The 15,937-nt window shown below is 39.8% G+C and overlaps 1 protein-coding gene across 1 annotated transcript in view; it reads left to right on the forward strand.

Moving 5' to 3' along the window:
- The window catches only part of VWA3B (von Willebrand factor A domain containing 3B), a 486,211-nt gene that overhangs the window by 396,527 nt on the left and 73,747 nt on the right, over positions 1–15,937 (forward strand). The window contains exon 26 of the mRNA XM_053707714.1: positions 8,701–8,754. Coding sequence (XP_053563689.1) covers positions 8,701–8,754 — 54 coding nt within the window. The remainder of the gene's footprint in view (positions 1–8,700; positions 8,755–15,937) is intronic.

The raw sequence follows: 15,937 nt of genomic DNA on the forward strand, positions 1-15,937 counted from the left end.
TTTATTTGAAATGCAAGAATGTAAGTTTAGATGCCGGCCCATTTCTGGTGAACAACCTGGGTTGTCCTTGCTGATTGGTGGATAAATTCATTCATCAATAAAAAAGAGCTATCCATTGTTATGAACCAAGAAAAAAAGCTTAGATGCCTTCTTTTTCAAATAAAGATAGCAAGAGAACGAAGAAAAAATGATAATAGGAGTAAATTAGAAAGTTTCTTAAAATTACATGCTCTATCTGAATCACGAAAGAAAAATTTTGGGTGCAGTTTCCCTTTAACTGACTTCTATAGGGAATGCGAACATTCGATGCTGTTTCTGCAATCTTAGGCCTAGATTTGGAGTTTTGTCGGTAAAGACCTGCGTAGCTAACGCTGGCTTTTTTCTGGCCGCACCATAAAAATAACTCTGGTATTGAGAGTCCACATAAAGGCTGCGTTAGGCTCCAAAAAAGGAGCGTAGAGCATTTTTAACGCAGCTTCAACTCTCGATACCAGAGTTGCTTACGCAAGCGGCCAGCCTCAAAAACGTGCTCGTGCACGATTCCCCCATAGGAAACAATGGGGCTGTTTGAGCTGAAAAAAAAACTAACACCTGCAAAAAAGCCGCGTTCAGCTCCTAACGCAGCCCCATTGTTTGCTATGGGGAAACACTTCCTACTTCTGCACCTAACACTCTAACATGTACCCCGAGTCTAAACACCCCTAGCATTACACTTATTAACCCCTATTCTGCCGCCCCCACTATCGCTGACCCCTGCATATTATTATTAACCCCTAATCTGCCGCTCCGTAAACCGCCGCTACTTACATTATCCCTATGTACCCCTAAACTGCTGCCCCTAACACCGCCGACCCCTATATTATATTTATTAACCCCTAATCTGCCCCCCACAACGTCGCCTCCACCTGCCTACACTTATTAACCCCTAATCTGCTGAGCGGACCTGAGCGCTACTATAATAAAGTTATTAACCCCTAATCCGCCTCACTAACCCTATAATAAATAGTATTAACCCCTAATCTGCCCTCCCTAACATCGCCGACACCTTACTTCAATTATTAACCCCTAATCTGCCGACCGGAGCTCACCGCTATTCTAATAAATGTATTAACCCCTAAAGCTAAGTCTAACCCTAACACTAACACCCCCCTAAGTTAAATATAATTTACATCTAACGAAATTAATTAACTCTTATTAAATAAATTAATCCTATTTAAAGCTAAATACTTACCTGTAAAATAAATCCTAATATAGCTACAATATAAATTATAATTATATTATAGCTATTTTAGGATTAATATTTATTTTACAGGCAACTTTGTAATTATTTTAACCAGGTACAATAGCTATTAAATAGTTAAGAACTATTTAATAGTTACCTAGTTAAAATAATTACAAAATTACCTGTCAAATAAATCCTAACCTAAGTTACAATTAAACCTAACACTATACTATCATTAAATTAATTAAATAAAATACCTACAATTATCTACAATTAAACCTAACACTACACTATCAATACATTAATTAAATACAATACCTACAAATAACTACAATGAAATAAACTAACTAAAGTACAAAAAATAATAAAGAACTAAGTTACAAAAAATAAAAAAATATCTACAAACATAAGAAAAATATTACAACAATTTTAAACTAATTACACCTACTCTAAGCCCCCTAATAAAACAACAAAGCCCCCCAAAATAAAAAATGCCCTACCCTATTCTAAATTACTAAAGTTAAAAGCTCTTTTACCTTACCAGCCCTGAACAGGGCCCTTTGCGGGGCATGCCCCAAGAAGTTCAGCTCTTTTGCCTGTAAAAAAAACATACAATACCCCCCCCAACATTACAACCCACCACCCACATACCCCTAATCTAACCCAAACCCCCCTTAAATAAACCTAACACTAAGCCCCTGAAGATCTTCCTACCTTGTCTTCACCATACCAGGTTCACCGATCGGTCCTGAAGAGCTCCTCCGATGTCCTGATCCAAGCCCAAGCGGGGGGCTGAAGATGTCCATGATCCGGTAGAAGTCTTCATCCAAGCGGGGCAGAAGAGGTCTTCCATCCGATTGAAGTCTTCATCCAGGCGGCATCTTCTATCGACATCCATCTGGAACGGAGCGGCAGCATCCTGAAGACCTCCGACGTGGAACATCCATCCTGGCCGACGACTGAATGACGAATGACGGTTCCTTTAAATGACGTCATCCAAGATGGCGTCCCTCGAATTCCGATTGGCTGATAGGATTCTATCAGCCAATCGGAATTAAGGTAGGAATCTTCTGATTGGCTGATGGAATCAGCCAATCAGAATCAAGTTCAATCCGATTGGCTGATCCAATCAGCCAATCAGATTGAGCTCGCATTCTATTGGCTGTTCCGATCAGCCAATATAATGCGAGCTAAATCTGATTGGCTGATTCCTGTCATAAATTGATTTTAGTTAAGTGGGAAAACTAGAGTTAGAGCGGGGGTCATGTTGATCAGGGATGCAGTTCCACCACTGCTTTTGCAGGTGGAATGGAGTTACCATTTGTCCCACACACTGTAATGCTTTTGATGCGCTACCGCTGCTCTGCTCATTAAGATGTGAAGGCCAATCCATATATGGTGAGATTTATTATAATGCGTGCATAGAGAGACCTATCTGCATGCCATCAGGCCCTCTGGAGCAGCACCGGCTGTCAGAATTTAAGATTGCACAAGCAATCTCTTGTGCAACCCGCCCCCTGATTTTGAACGACCATTGGCGCAAGAGCAGGGCTTGTCAGTCATTCTGGACGAACAAGTCCAAATTGTCTGATATCCTCAACCTCTGCAGCTTCATAAATGGGGCCCATAGTCTATATAAATCTCTCTCTCTTTATATATACAGTATATATGTATATATATATATATATATATATATATATATATATATATATATATATATATATATATATATATATATATATATTGCATGAAGGAAATAGTAAAATGCTCTTGCACATCATATCATTTTACTATTGCAATTTAATGTCCCAGTTACTGAGCTTCTAATACATTGAAGTGCAATAGACATGAAAGCCATATAAACACCAAAGATAAGTTAGTTTTTTTCACAGCACACTCACAGAAAAGAATAGAATAAATGCCATTGTGTGTGCTTGATTAGAATATGCTTATTCAGCTAAAAGTAAAGCTTCTCTCATATTTTACACTATCTGTGGCAGTAAAGCATTTGTGCTAATAATCATCACGACAAACAGCTTAATGGTTACAGACTGTTCATTAGGATTTCACTGGATTTGCTAAGGAAGCCTGTGGTAGGCTTGCCTAAAGATAACAGCTCAGAGGACTAAAATCACACTCATCTGTATGGCTCCCATGATGCAACTAGACAAGCAAGTGGCTGGATATGCTAGGTATTGTTCTCAGGATTTTACCCTATATCCAATATACATAACTCAGGTTAACCTTATGTATGACCCCTCTGATACAATTACAAATCCCATGGCATTTTATAGTGTCAGTTCATATGGTGTACAGGATTCTGACAGAAATAATGATGCTTGCAGCACAGTCTCCTGCTGAATTACATTCCACGGTCAAAGCACCATTAAGCTGCTTTTTAGAGCAGGAAGACAGTTGATGTGTAGCAAAGGGAACTGGAGTGTTGTGCTGAAAGTCAGGCCTCATACACTTTGCAAACATAATATCTTTTTAATAGGTGACCTGCTCTGCAAAGTCACAATCATTCCATTATTTTTCAAGCACAAAGGCAACATAAAGGGGATGCATTTGGTATTTATCTCTAGTTTTCTAGTTTAAAAAGAAAAAATAAAGAATTGCTGGCAACATCAAATAAATTATATTGAGTGTAAAGAAAACTTAAAGGGCCACTGTAAGTAAATATTTTCTATGGCTGTTACTAACTAACTACCCCAAATACGCTTTTTATCAATAGCATTTCATTAACATATCTCTACCGTATATCAGAAATCTTGTCTGCAAATGTAATTGTTTTCCAAACCCACTCCGTGGGTATCCTTTGCTCTGTACCAATCCGTTTACAATACCTAGGTTTCAAAATGGCGCTTTAAACACAAACTTATTGGTTTAAGTATTTTGAACACTCAGTGCTGAAAATAGTGGGCAGGATAACGTGACATCATCGGCAAATAAAAGATATATCTTTTAGAACGTTATGAAACTTCGTTTTGGAGAAAATATAGGTCAGTAGGTTTAAATTAATGTTTATTAACTTTAATATGTTAGTTGTTAAGCTTAAAAATTATAACAGAAAGTAATCCTTTAAGTATCAGATCCTTAGGATGACATAAAAGTTTGAGTTTTTTCTTCTAACTGTTGAGTTCTTTTACTTCTTAAAGAATTAACCTTCTAAATCAAGAAATCAGGGGAATCAGTACCTTTTTCAAGTTATAACTGTAATCAAAACTTCAGGACCTTGAACAACATCCTGTAAAGGGCTAGAAGATTACAAGTGGATCGTTATTTATTGTGCGCCCATAACCCGGCAAATTCAGTTACAAGTGGCTGGTTATTGCTACCGCAAGTTTGTTGTAGTAATTAGGACTCTGAAAATTAAAGTTCCCCAATTGGCCCCAAAATAAGGCGTGAGGTTCATGTAAAAAAAAAAAATTGTAGTATTTTTTTAAAAAAAAACAGCATGAAGCAGGTTTTAAGGGTTAAAAGTGGCGGGTGTGGGGTGTTAGAAAAAAAAGACACTGAAAAGTGTCTTTACATTGCGGTCTATAGGGAACTATGTGTTCCCTATAAATATATATATATATATATATATATGCTTCTAAACATATATATTTATGTGTTAATATTGTATATACATATCTATTTATGTGTTAATATTGTATATACATATATATTTATGTGTTAATATGCTTATATATATATATATATATATATATATATTTAAGATCTGCTGCCCATCGCTGCGCGACCTAACTCCTTTACTGTGCTAGTTCTCATGCCATGTCTGAGAACGAGGCTCCCATTGGAGCCTATGGAGCACGCTCTCGTGAGAACAGTGCTTCTGTGCAATGCGAACATGAGGTTGCATTCATATTGCACCTAACTTGCAATACTAGCACCCATTTGCATGCGCTGGTATTGCAAAGTGGAGCGCAACTATCTGGCCAAAAATGTCTTATCCAGTCTAAAAACATTCTCTGGTTTAAAGACGCTATGACTGGTGAGACAAAAACAATGAGAAGAACTTTTCAACCTTATATCTTGTAGGTTTATTTAATCTTGGCTTATGCCTTGTTTTATTGTGTGTTGTAATATTATAAATAGCATCAAATTCAATTAGACATTTAGGGCCAGATTACAAGGGAACTTTTAACACATGCAGGTTAGCGCTTATATTACAAGGTGAAAGTTAAATGTTTACTTGCAAGCGAAAGCTGACGTGTTCTAACATTCCAATGTTCTTCACATAGAAAAAATGTTCATTTTATTTTTATATATATATATTTTTATTTTTCAATTTACTCCCATTAGTTTGTCTACGCTAATTGTTAGCTTATGTGTATGTGAATATAAGGATACATTTAGAGTGATATTTTAGGTCCAATATAGGACAATAGATCCGCAAATAAAAGTTAATATTAATTGCACTAGGCATTGGGATCTTTGTATATATACATACACTAGTTTGAATACTGTTCTTTCACATAGCTATTATGTTACATTTAGGATTCATATTGCTACATCTCCTTGTTTTTGTTTGATAACTATTAGGGGCGGGGTTAATGACATCATAGTCGCACTCAGTGGCCCCTATTTATCAAATGTCTTGAGGACCTGATCACAAGAGCTGCTGGTGCAATGCCGCCCCCTGCAGACTCGTGGCCAATGGGCCGCCAGCAGGGAGGTGTCAATCAACCCGATCGTACTCAATTGGGTTGATTTCCGGTGATGTCTGTCCGCCTGCTCAGAGTAGGCGGACAGGGTTATGGAGCAACGGTCTTTGTGACCGCTGCTTCATAACTGCTGTTTCTGGCGAATCTAAAGACTCGCCAGAAACACGGGCCATCAAGTTCCTTTCGGAGCTTGATAGATAGGCCCCAGTCTATTACTATATCGCCGATATGCGCTTAGAGATGCTTACTAGTTAGCACCTGGCAAAGAGAGGTAATAGTTTGTGCTAGTGGTGGTATTATATCTATCTATATACACGCACACATGATGAGTCTGGTATTTGATCCTAGGATCTAGTACTGACCGCTTTTCAGTGATAAGACATGGAAACAAAGGTTTGTGATATAATTAAATGGAGATTTTGTTTTATCACTTTAAAGGATGGATTAAACTTAGTGATGATCTGTTAGATGTCCCCTTATGATAACACTATAGTTTGTCATTTCACTGTATAATATTAGCACAGGATTAGTAAATATGAGTAACAACTATGTATTTGTTTTGGTCAATGGTTGCTATGGCAACGGTTGGCTGTTTCTTGCACAGTGGGTGGGGTTTCAATGGGTATTAAATGTTTGATTCACTCTGTACAATTGTGGTTTGATGAAGGGGTGAACACCCGAAACATCACTTGTTTGTATGGAATAAATATTTTTTATTTCACCTTTATCAAGTCCAGTGAATGCTTGTGTTAAACTTTGATATATAATGTGTGCATTGGAGCCCTTTGCAGTTAAGTAGCTGAAAACATGAAGAATCATATTTATACAATATTCATTTTTAATATGCGTGTGTATTTACAGTAAATATTTCACATACCAATGTTCTTTACATAAGGGAATATGTTCTAAGTATTTTTAAATAAATATTCCTATATATCTGTATTTATCTATATATATACCGGTGTGTGTGTGTATATATATATATATATATATATATATACCTGTATGTATATATATATATATATATATATATATAACATTTTGTATTAAAGAAAATAAAGGTAAAAGGTGATATAGAAAGATAATCCATTAAATACTGTTGAAATAGTTTTTAAAAAGGGACAAAATGAGCTGATCATAGAGTGCCAGGTATTAGCTGTTGTACTTAAAGCTTAAAATAACTGTATTAAAAAAAGGTTCATAAAACAAAATGGATGAGGACCATAGTCTTACGTCATAGCATACATTTAATGGTAATGAGCTACATGTGACTACTCCTTATTTGCAAATTGCCGCTAGGCCTGTACTAACAATGAATAATTCTGAAAGCTGCTATATAAATAAGTCTAATCTATCACACTGGGCTAAACTGCTGTCTGAAAATGGTGTAAATGGATGAGACATTGCTGTTTAGTAGTGTGTGCAATCGCAGGATATGTCAGTTTTACATCAAAAAACTGATGTGCAGACAGCAGGAGAGAAGAGAAAAATTACATTTGAAAAATGCTCTTTCCACTTTCAGACCCAAAAATAACACTCCCCTAACAATTTATTTTACTAGATTCTGATCTTGATTTCTATTAACTTACTGGTACCTTGTGGGAAAATAAATGATGCTTATAGATTGAGGTCACACAGTAAATCATTTTAGGATGGTTAAGAAAACCTACATGAGTCCGATCTTTTAAACATATTATCAATGATTTTCTATCTCATAGCTGTTCCTGCACTGTTAAAAGACAGATTTGGTCATAGTGTTACACTATGAGGACAGTCCATATGCAGGTCATTATTTTGATATTCTCAGAGAAATGATAAATTAGTTAATACAATTTGCAGTTGTTTTAGAAAAAAGTAACACAGATGCAGAGAAACACAGGTCAAAATATAAAAATATGAGAACAAAAGTAATAAGTATGGGTAATTATTTAAGCATATTGTAAATAGAGATAATGAGGCTTATTTATGAAAGGTCTTGCGGACCTGATCTGACAGTGCGGATCAGGTCCGCAAGACCTCGCTGAATGCGGAGAGCAATACACTCTACGTATTCAGCATTGCACCAGCAGCTCACAAGAGCTGCTGGTGTAACGCCGCCCCCTGCAGACTCGTGGCCAATGGGCTGTCAGCAGGGAGGTGTCAATCAACCCGATACTCGTACTCGATCGGGTTGAATTGTGGCGATTCCTTACCGCTGCTTCATAACTGCTGTTTCTGGCGAGTCTAAAGACTCGCCAGAAACACGGGCCCACAATCTCCTTACGGAGCTTGATAAATGGGCCTCAATGACTTCAGTTAAATTGAGTAGTTGTTAATATATAAATATAATTGAGGTAAATTTCACTTGGAATCCAGTTGAGCAAGTATCTGAAAGGAATTTGTTTTGATAAGTGAGTGAGTGTGGTGCACTGTTTGTAATTTCTTAGAACTAGGAGCATTTTCATCCACTGCAAAAAATGTTTGGTTGTTTGTAGCCCCAAACATACTAATTTATTCTGGTCTCTTTTAATGGGATCTCAGTGCTCTTATTATTCATTTGGTTACGTTAGCTGTACACAATTTGTTGATGAATCCCATTAAGTTTGAAACTGATGTCCATGAGTGGTTTTGCTGGGAGTGCACTTATAAACTACACAAATGTTTTTAAGGCATTTTGTACTTTAGAAGTGCATAAAGAAGGAGAATTTACTATGTCAAATATTTAAGCATTTCTTACAAAAGATAGCTATCTGATAAATGAATATTAATTGTTTCTTATAGACGATGGAGTACTTTCTAACAAAGAAAAATATAATGGGACTGGACTTTTTCCTGGGCAGAAGGTGTTGGCCTTCTGCACACACAATGGATACTATGAAGAAGGTAAGTAGGTAGAATTTAAATTTAACCATTTGATATATAAACCATGATTTGCCCATATGTATGTGCCTTCTTAAGCTGCAATTTTCATATTAGCTACCAGAGTGAATAACATTGCAAACTTTACCAATTCATTATAATCAACCCACATTAACATTCGGCTAGATTACGAGTTTTGCGGTATGAGTAAAAAAGCAGCGTTAAGGCTCATAATGCTGCTTTTTCACTCCCGCTGGTATTACGAGCCTTGCAGGTTTAGGGGCACCCCACACTTTTTTGGCTGTACCGCAAATTAACTTACGCAATTTGCGTAAAGTCTTTTTTCAATGGGACTTCCATAGCGACGATATTACAAGCTTTTTCTGGGAGGCCAAAAAGTGAGCAGTACAGCCTATACCGCAAGATTTGTAACGCATTCTAAAGTCAGTAGTTATGAGTTTTACACTACAAAGCTGTAGCATAAAACTCATAACTAAAGTGCTAAAAAGTACACTAACACCCATAAACTACCTATTAACCCCTAAACCGAGGCCCTCCCCCATCGCAAACACAAAAATAAAATTATTATCCTCTAATCTGCCGCTCCGGACATCGCCACAAATATAATAAACATATTAACCCCTAAACCGCTGCACTCCCGCCTCGCAAACACTAGTTAAATATTATTAACCCCTAATTTGCCACCCTAACATCGCCGCCGCCTACTTCTCTTTTGCTCTCTCTTCCCCTCTCTTTTGCTTTCTCTCCCCCCTCTCTTTTTGCTCTCTCTCTCTCCCCCTCTCTTTTGCTCTCTTTCTAAACCCTTTTTTGTTGCTTTCTCTCTAACCCCTCTCTTTTGCTCTCTCTCTCCCCCTCTCTTTTACTCTCTCTCTCCCCCTCTCTTTTGCTCTATCTCTCTCCCCCCTCTCTTTTGCTTTGTCTCCCCCCTCTCTTTTGCTCTCTCTCTCTCCCTATCTTTTGCTCTCTCTCCCCCCTCTCTTTTGCTCTCTCTCCCCTCTTTATTTTACTCTCTCTGACCCCTCTCTTTTGCTCTCTCTTTAACCCCTCTCTTTTGCTCTCTCTCTCTCCCCCCTCTCTTTTGCTCTCTCTCCCCCTCTCTTTTGCTCTCTCTCCCCTCTTTATTTTACTCTCTCTCCCTCTCTTATGCTCTCTCTCCCCCTCTCTTTTGCTCTCTCTCTTTGCCCTCTCCCTCCCCTCTATTTTTCTTTCTCTCTCCCCCTCTCTTTTGCTCTCTCTCCCTCTCTTTTGCTCTCTCTCCCCCTCTCTTTTGCTCTCTCTCCCCCTCTCTTTTGCTCTCTCTCTCCCCCCTCCTTTGCGTTCTCTCATGACCATGCCCACTTCTGCTGGCCACGCCCATATAACGGTGCTACCACCCAGCCACACCCCCTCTATACACCCACTCCAGCTCGACCACGCCCCCATCACAGCACTCCCATCAACCACGGCCCCTGCCACGCAGCTTCCGTCAACCCTCTCTGCTTCTGACGGCCAGCTGTTTTTCCAAGGCTGCCTCGCACCGTCTGTCTCTTCAACCAATGTATGGATCACAGCTGTTTTGCCTCGCGGCTGCTTCGTGCAATCTGTCTCTTCAGCTAAAGTGTGGATCACAGCTGTTTTGCCTCGCGCACGCCTCTGTCACTGAAGGCCAGGTATGTTTGTCTCTACTGCGCATGACTGCATATGACAAACATACCTGGCCTTTTATTATATAGGAATAACTCAGAAAGTAAGCAACCTGTAGTTTATGGGCTCCATTTAACAAGCAGCGGATGATGCTTCGGAGCCCCATAGTTTCAGGTCCGCCTGAAACTGAAGTTAAGAAGCCCACCACTGCTCCTTAACTTCTCCGCCACCTTTCAGGTGGCAGACTTAAATCATCCCAATCCAATACGATCGGGATGATTTATGGCCCCTGCTAGCGGCCAATTGGCCACCAGTGAGCAGAGGGTGGCATTGCACAAGCATTTCAATAGAAATGCTTGTGCAATGTTAAATGCCAACAGCGTATGCTGTCGGCATTTAGCGAGGTCGAGCAGACATGATTTGCTACAGCGAATCATGTCCGCTAGACTATAGATAAATCTACTCCTATAACTTAATTTGAAAATGTACATAAAGCACAATGGGCGCTCCATTTATCAAGTGTCGGGCAGACAAGGATTGCTATTATGTCCTTGTCTGTCCGGCCTTATAGCAATCACGCAGCATCCACTGTCATTATTTAACATTGCAAAACCTATTGCTTATGCAATGCCGCCCTTTCTTGCACACACTGAATCTTGCGCAAACAGGGGCTGTCAATCATTCCAATCTGATCAGATCAGGATGATTAAAATCAGCCACACTTTAGGTTGAGGATGGGTTAAGTAGCAGCGGTCTTAAGGCCGCAGCTATTTAACTAAAGGTTCAGACTCACTTGCGTGACCCTGAAACCCTGGGGCTCCAAAGCCTCATACACAGCTTAATAAATTGATCCCAATGTCTCTATAGAAAATTTATTATGCAATTTATCAAGAATGTATTTTGACCTAGGCCTGTGCCTAGGGCACCAGTATTTAGTATAGCATCAGATTTTGAAGGATAGTTCTGGCATAACACTTTTTAATCATACGATCTCTAATTTTTGTTTGTTTATGAAATATTTTACAAATCAGTGATCCCTGGTTGTCTAGTGGAATCGCATGGCCTCTCCATGTGTCCCTAGCCTCTGGTTGTGAGAAATATATGATGCAAATATGTGCTAAAACTGTTGGGGTGGGAAGTTCAGTGACAGCAGATCTAGCCATGCCTAGTGCAACACACAAACAAATACACCAGTGCAAATTTTAACTGAATTTGTATTTGTTTCTCCTATGGAGCTCTCATATAATTCAGTAAGGCATACACAAAAATGATAGGCTAATAAGATTATAACAATACATTGAGGGATGAGCCCTGGTCTCAAGAATTTATTATGGTCTATATTACAAGAAATTTTTTTTTACTGTAAATTGCTCTGTAGTGAAATCCATACTGTGAGTATATCGCAAGCATCTGTGCGCTGGTATCACAATTTGGAAGTAACATTTTCTTACTCAAGTGCTAGTATTGCTTGAGCACAGGTTACCAGAGCTGAAACTAAATTGTGAAGTTGTCAGAAACCTACCTGTTACACCTTATACAAATGTTCCCAGATTTTTCCCATTTAAAATAGGATTTTACATATTTCTCACAATTGAAACGTGTTTAGTTTTGATAAGGAGTAAAAAATCGAGTTTTTAATAGTCACAGTATATAAGTTGCAGAACCTTATGTTGCCAACTTTTTACAGTACAAGAAATTGCCCAAGGATAAACCTCATTTCTCTTGTAAGGTGTATCCAGTCCACGGATTCATCCATTACTTGTGGGATATTCTCCTTCCCAACAGGAAGCTGCAAGAGGATCACCCCAGCAGAGCTGTCTATATAGCTCCTCCCCTAACTGCCACCCCCAGTCATTCTCTTGCAGCTCTCGACAAGGGAAGTAGCTAGAGAGATGTGGTGAATTAGTGTAGTTTATCTTCAATCAAAAGTTTGTTATTTTTAAACGGTGCCGGCGTTGTACTGTTTTTTTACCTCAGGCAGAAATTAGAAGAAGAATTTGCCTGAGCTTTTTGATGATATTAGCAGGTTGTAACTAAGGTCCACTGCTGTTCTCACACATAACTGAAGAGTATGGGGAAACTTCAGCTGGGAGAACAGCCTGCAGAATTAACTGCCCTGAGGTATGTTCAGTATATTTTTTTTTTCTTGAGGATGATAAGAACTAGAAAATGCTGACAGTGCCTGATATAGTTAAGGTAAGCCTGATTGCAGTGATTTAATAACGACTGGCATCATGCTTGCAGTAAAGGGTAATTTTCATATTACTTTCTATTATGGCTTAGTATGTAAAACGTTTGCATATATATATAAAGAACGTTTTTTACTGAGGTGATAAATCTTTATTTGGGGCCTAGTTTTCCACATGGCTGTTATTTTACTCCTAGGAATAGTTTTTTAAGGCCCTCTGACTTTGAGTAAAGCATGGTGGGAGGGGCCTATTTTCGTGCTCTAATTGCGCAGTAGTTTTTACATTCTGAGACATCCAGCTTCCCTGAAGGAGTCCCCTGACATATTGGACCTCTGTAAATGGTTTTTGTGCCTAAAAAAGTCATTTTATGGGAAGGTAGGAGCCACAGTAGAGCTGTGGCAGTTTGCTTGTGACTGTTATAACCGGGTTAATCATCCATTTGCAAGTGGGTGCAATGCTATTTTAGTCCATTATATACACTGTAAAAATTTCATAGAGTTAACTGCTTTTTTCACTGTTTTGCAGTTTTTGTGTTTGTTTTTTCCCCTTAAAGGCACAGTACCGTTTTTTATATTCTGCTTTTTCACATTAATTAAAGTGTTTTCAAAGCTTGCTGGTCTCATTACTAGTCTGTTAAACATGTCTGACATAGCGGAAACTGCTTGTTCATTATGTTTAGAAGCCATTGTGGAACCCCCTCTTAGAATGTGTACCAAATGCACTGATCTTACTATAAGTTATAAAGACCATATTCTGGCTTTAAAAGATTTATCACCAGAGGAAATTGACAAGGGGGAAGTTATGCCGACTAACTCTCCCCACGTGTCAGAGCCTTTAACTCCCGCTCAAGAGGCGCCAAGTACATCTAGCGCGCCCATTGCATATACTTTACAAGACATGGCAGCAGTTATGAATCATACTCTTACAGAAGTATTGTCCAAACTGCCAGGGTTACAAGGGTTACAAGGAAAGCGAGACAGCTCTGGGACTAGAAAAAATACAGAGCTCTCTGACGCTTTAGTAGCTATGTCCGATATACCCTCACAATGTGCAGAAGCCGAAGAAGGAGAGCTTCTATTTTTGGGTGATTTTTCTGACTCAGGGAAGACACTTCAACCTGATTCAGATATGTCTACATTTAGATTTAAGCTTGAACACCTCCGCATGTTGCTCAGGGAGGTTTTAGCAACTCCGGATGACTGTGACGCCATTGTAGTCCCAGAGAAATTGTGTAAATTGGATAAATACTAAGCAGTGCCTGTTTACACTGATGTTTTTCCAATATCTAAGAGGTTTTCAGAAATTATTACCAGGTGTACCGTTCTCTCCCCCTCCTGTTTTTAAAAAGATGTTTCCCATAGATGCCGCTACACGGGACTTGTGGCAAACGGTCCCTAAGGTGGAGGGAGCAGTCTCTACTCTAGCGAAGCGTACAACTATCCCTGTCGAGGACAGTTGTGCTCTTCTAGATCCAATGGACAAAAAAAATTAGAGGGTTACCTTAAGAAAATTTTTATTCAACAAGGTTTTATTCTCCAGCCCCTTGCATGCATTGTCACTGCTGCTGCGGCCTTCTGGTTTGAGTCTTTAGAAGAGGCTCTACAGGTAGAAACCCCATTGGATGATATCCTTGACAAGCTTAAAGCTCTTAAGCTAACCAATTCATTTGTTTCTGACGCCGTTGTTCATTTAACCAAACTAACGGCTAAGAACTCAGGTTTTGTTATTCAGGCGCGTAGGGCGCTATGGCTTAAATCCTGGTCAGCTGACGTTACTTCAAAGTCTAAGCTTCTCAACATTCCCTTCAAGGGGCAGACCCTATTCGGGCCTGGACTGAAGGAGATCATTTCTGATATTACTGGAGGAAAAGGCCACGCCCTTCCTCAGGATAGGTCCAACAAATTAAGGACCAAACAGCCTAATTTTTGTGCCTTTCGAAACTTCAAGAGTGGCGCAGCTTCAACTTCCTCTAATACAAAACAAGAGGGAAATTTTGCCCAGTCCAAGCCGGTCTGGAGACCTAACCAGGCTTGGAACAAAGGAAAGCAGGCCAAAAAACCTGCTGCTACCTCTAAGACAGCATGAAAGATCAGCCCCCGATCCGGTAACGGATCTAGTAGGGGGCAGACTTTCTCTCTTTGCCCAGGCTTGGGCAAGAGATGTCCAGGATCCCTGGGCGTTGGAAATTGTGTCCCAGGGATATCTTCTGGACTTCAAAGCTTCTTCCCCAAAAGGAAGATTTCATCTCTCACAATTATCTGCAAACCAGATAAAGAGAGAGGCATTCTTACATTGTGTTCAAGACCTCCTAGTTATGGGAGTGATCCACCCAGTTCCAAAGGAGGAACAGGGGCAAGGCTTCTATTCAAATCTATTTGTGGTTCCCAAGAAAGAGGGAACCTTCAGACCAATCTTAGATCTCAAGATCCTAAACAAATTTCTCAGGGTCCCATCCTTCAAGATGGAGACTATTCGAACCATCCTACCTATGATCCAGGAGGGTCAATATATGACTACCGTGGACTTAAAGGATGCTTATCTGCACATTCCGATACACAGAGATCATCATCGGTTCTCCGGTTCGCCTTCCTAGACAGGCATTACCTTTGGGTTAGCTACGGCACCAAGAATCTTTACGAAGGTTCTGGCGACACTCCTAGTGGTCCTAAGGCCGCGGGGTATAGCAGTAGCCCCTTACCTAGACGACATTCTAATACAGGCGTCAAATTTTCAAACCGCCAGGTCCCATACAGACATTGTTCTGGCATTTCTGAGGTCGCATGGGTGGAAAATGAACGAAGAAAAGAGTTCTCTATCCCCTCTCACAAGAGTTTCCTTCCTAGGAACTCTGATAGATTCTGTAGAAATGAAGATTTACCTGACAGAGGCCAGGTTGTCAAAACTTCTAAATTCCTGCCGTGTTCTTTATTCTACTTCTCGCTTTTCAGTGGCTCAGTGTATGGAAGTAATTGGCTTAATGGTAGCGGCAATGGACATAGTGCCGTTTGCCCGCCTACATCTCAGACCGCTGCAACTCTGCATGCTCAGTCAGTGGAATGGGGATTACACAGATTTGTCCCTTCTACTAAATCTGGATCAAGAGACCAGGGATTCTCTTCTCTGGTGGCTATCTCGGGTCCATCTGTCCAAGGGTATGACCTTCCGCAGGCCAGATTGGACAATAGTAACGACAGATGCCAGCCTTCTGGGCTGGGGTGCAGTCTGGAACTCCCTGAAGGCTCAGGGCTTGTGGACTCAGGAGGAGACACTCCTTCCGATAAACATTCTGGAACTAAGAGCGATATTCAATGCTCTTCAGGCTTGGCCTCAGCTAGCTGCGGTCAGGTTCATCAGATTTCAGTCGGACAACATCA

This window comes from Bombina bombina, chromosome 3, assembly GCF_027579735.1.
Source record: "Bombina bombina isolate aBomBom1 chromosome 3, aBomBom1.pri, whole genome shotgun sequence".
Classification (NCBI taxonomy): Eukaryota; Metazoa; Chordata; class Amphibia; order Anura; family Bombinatoridae; genus Bombina; species Bombina bombina.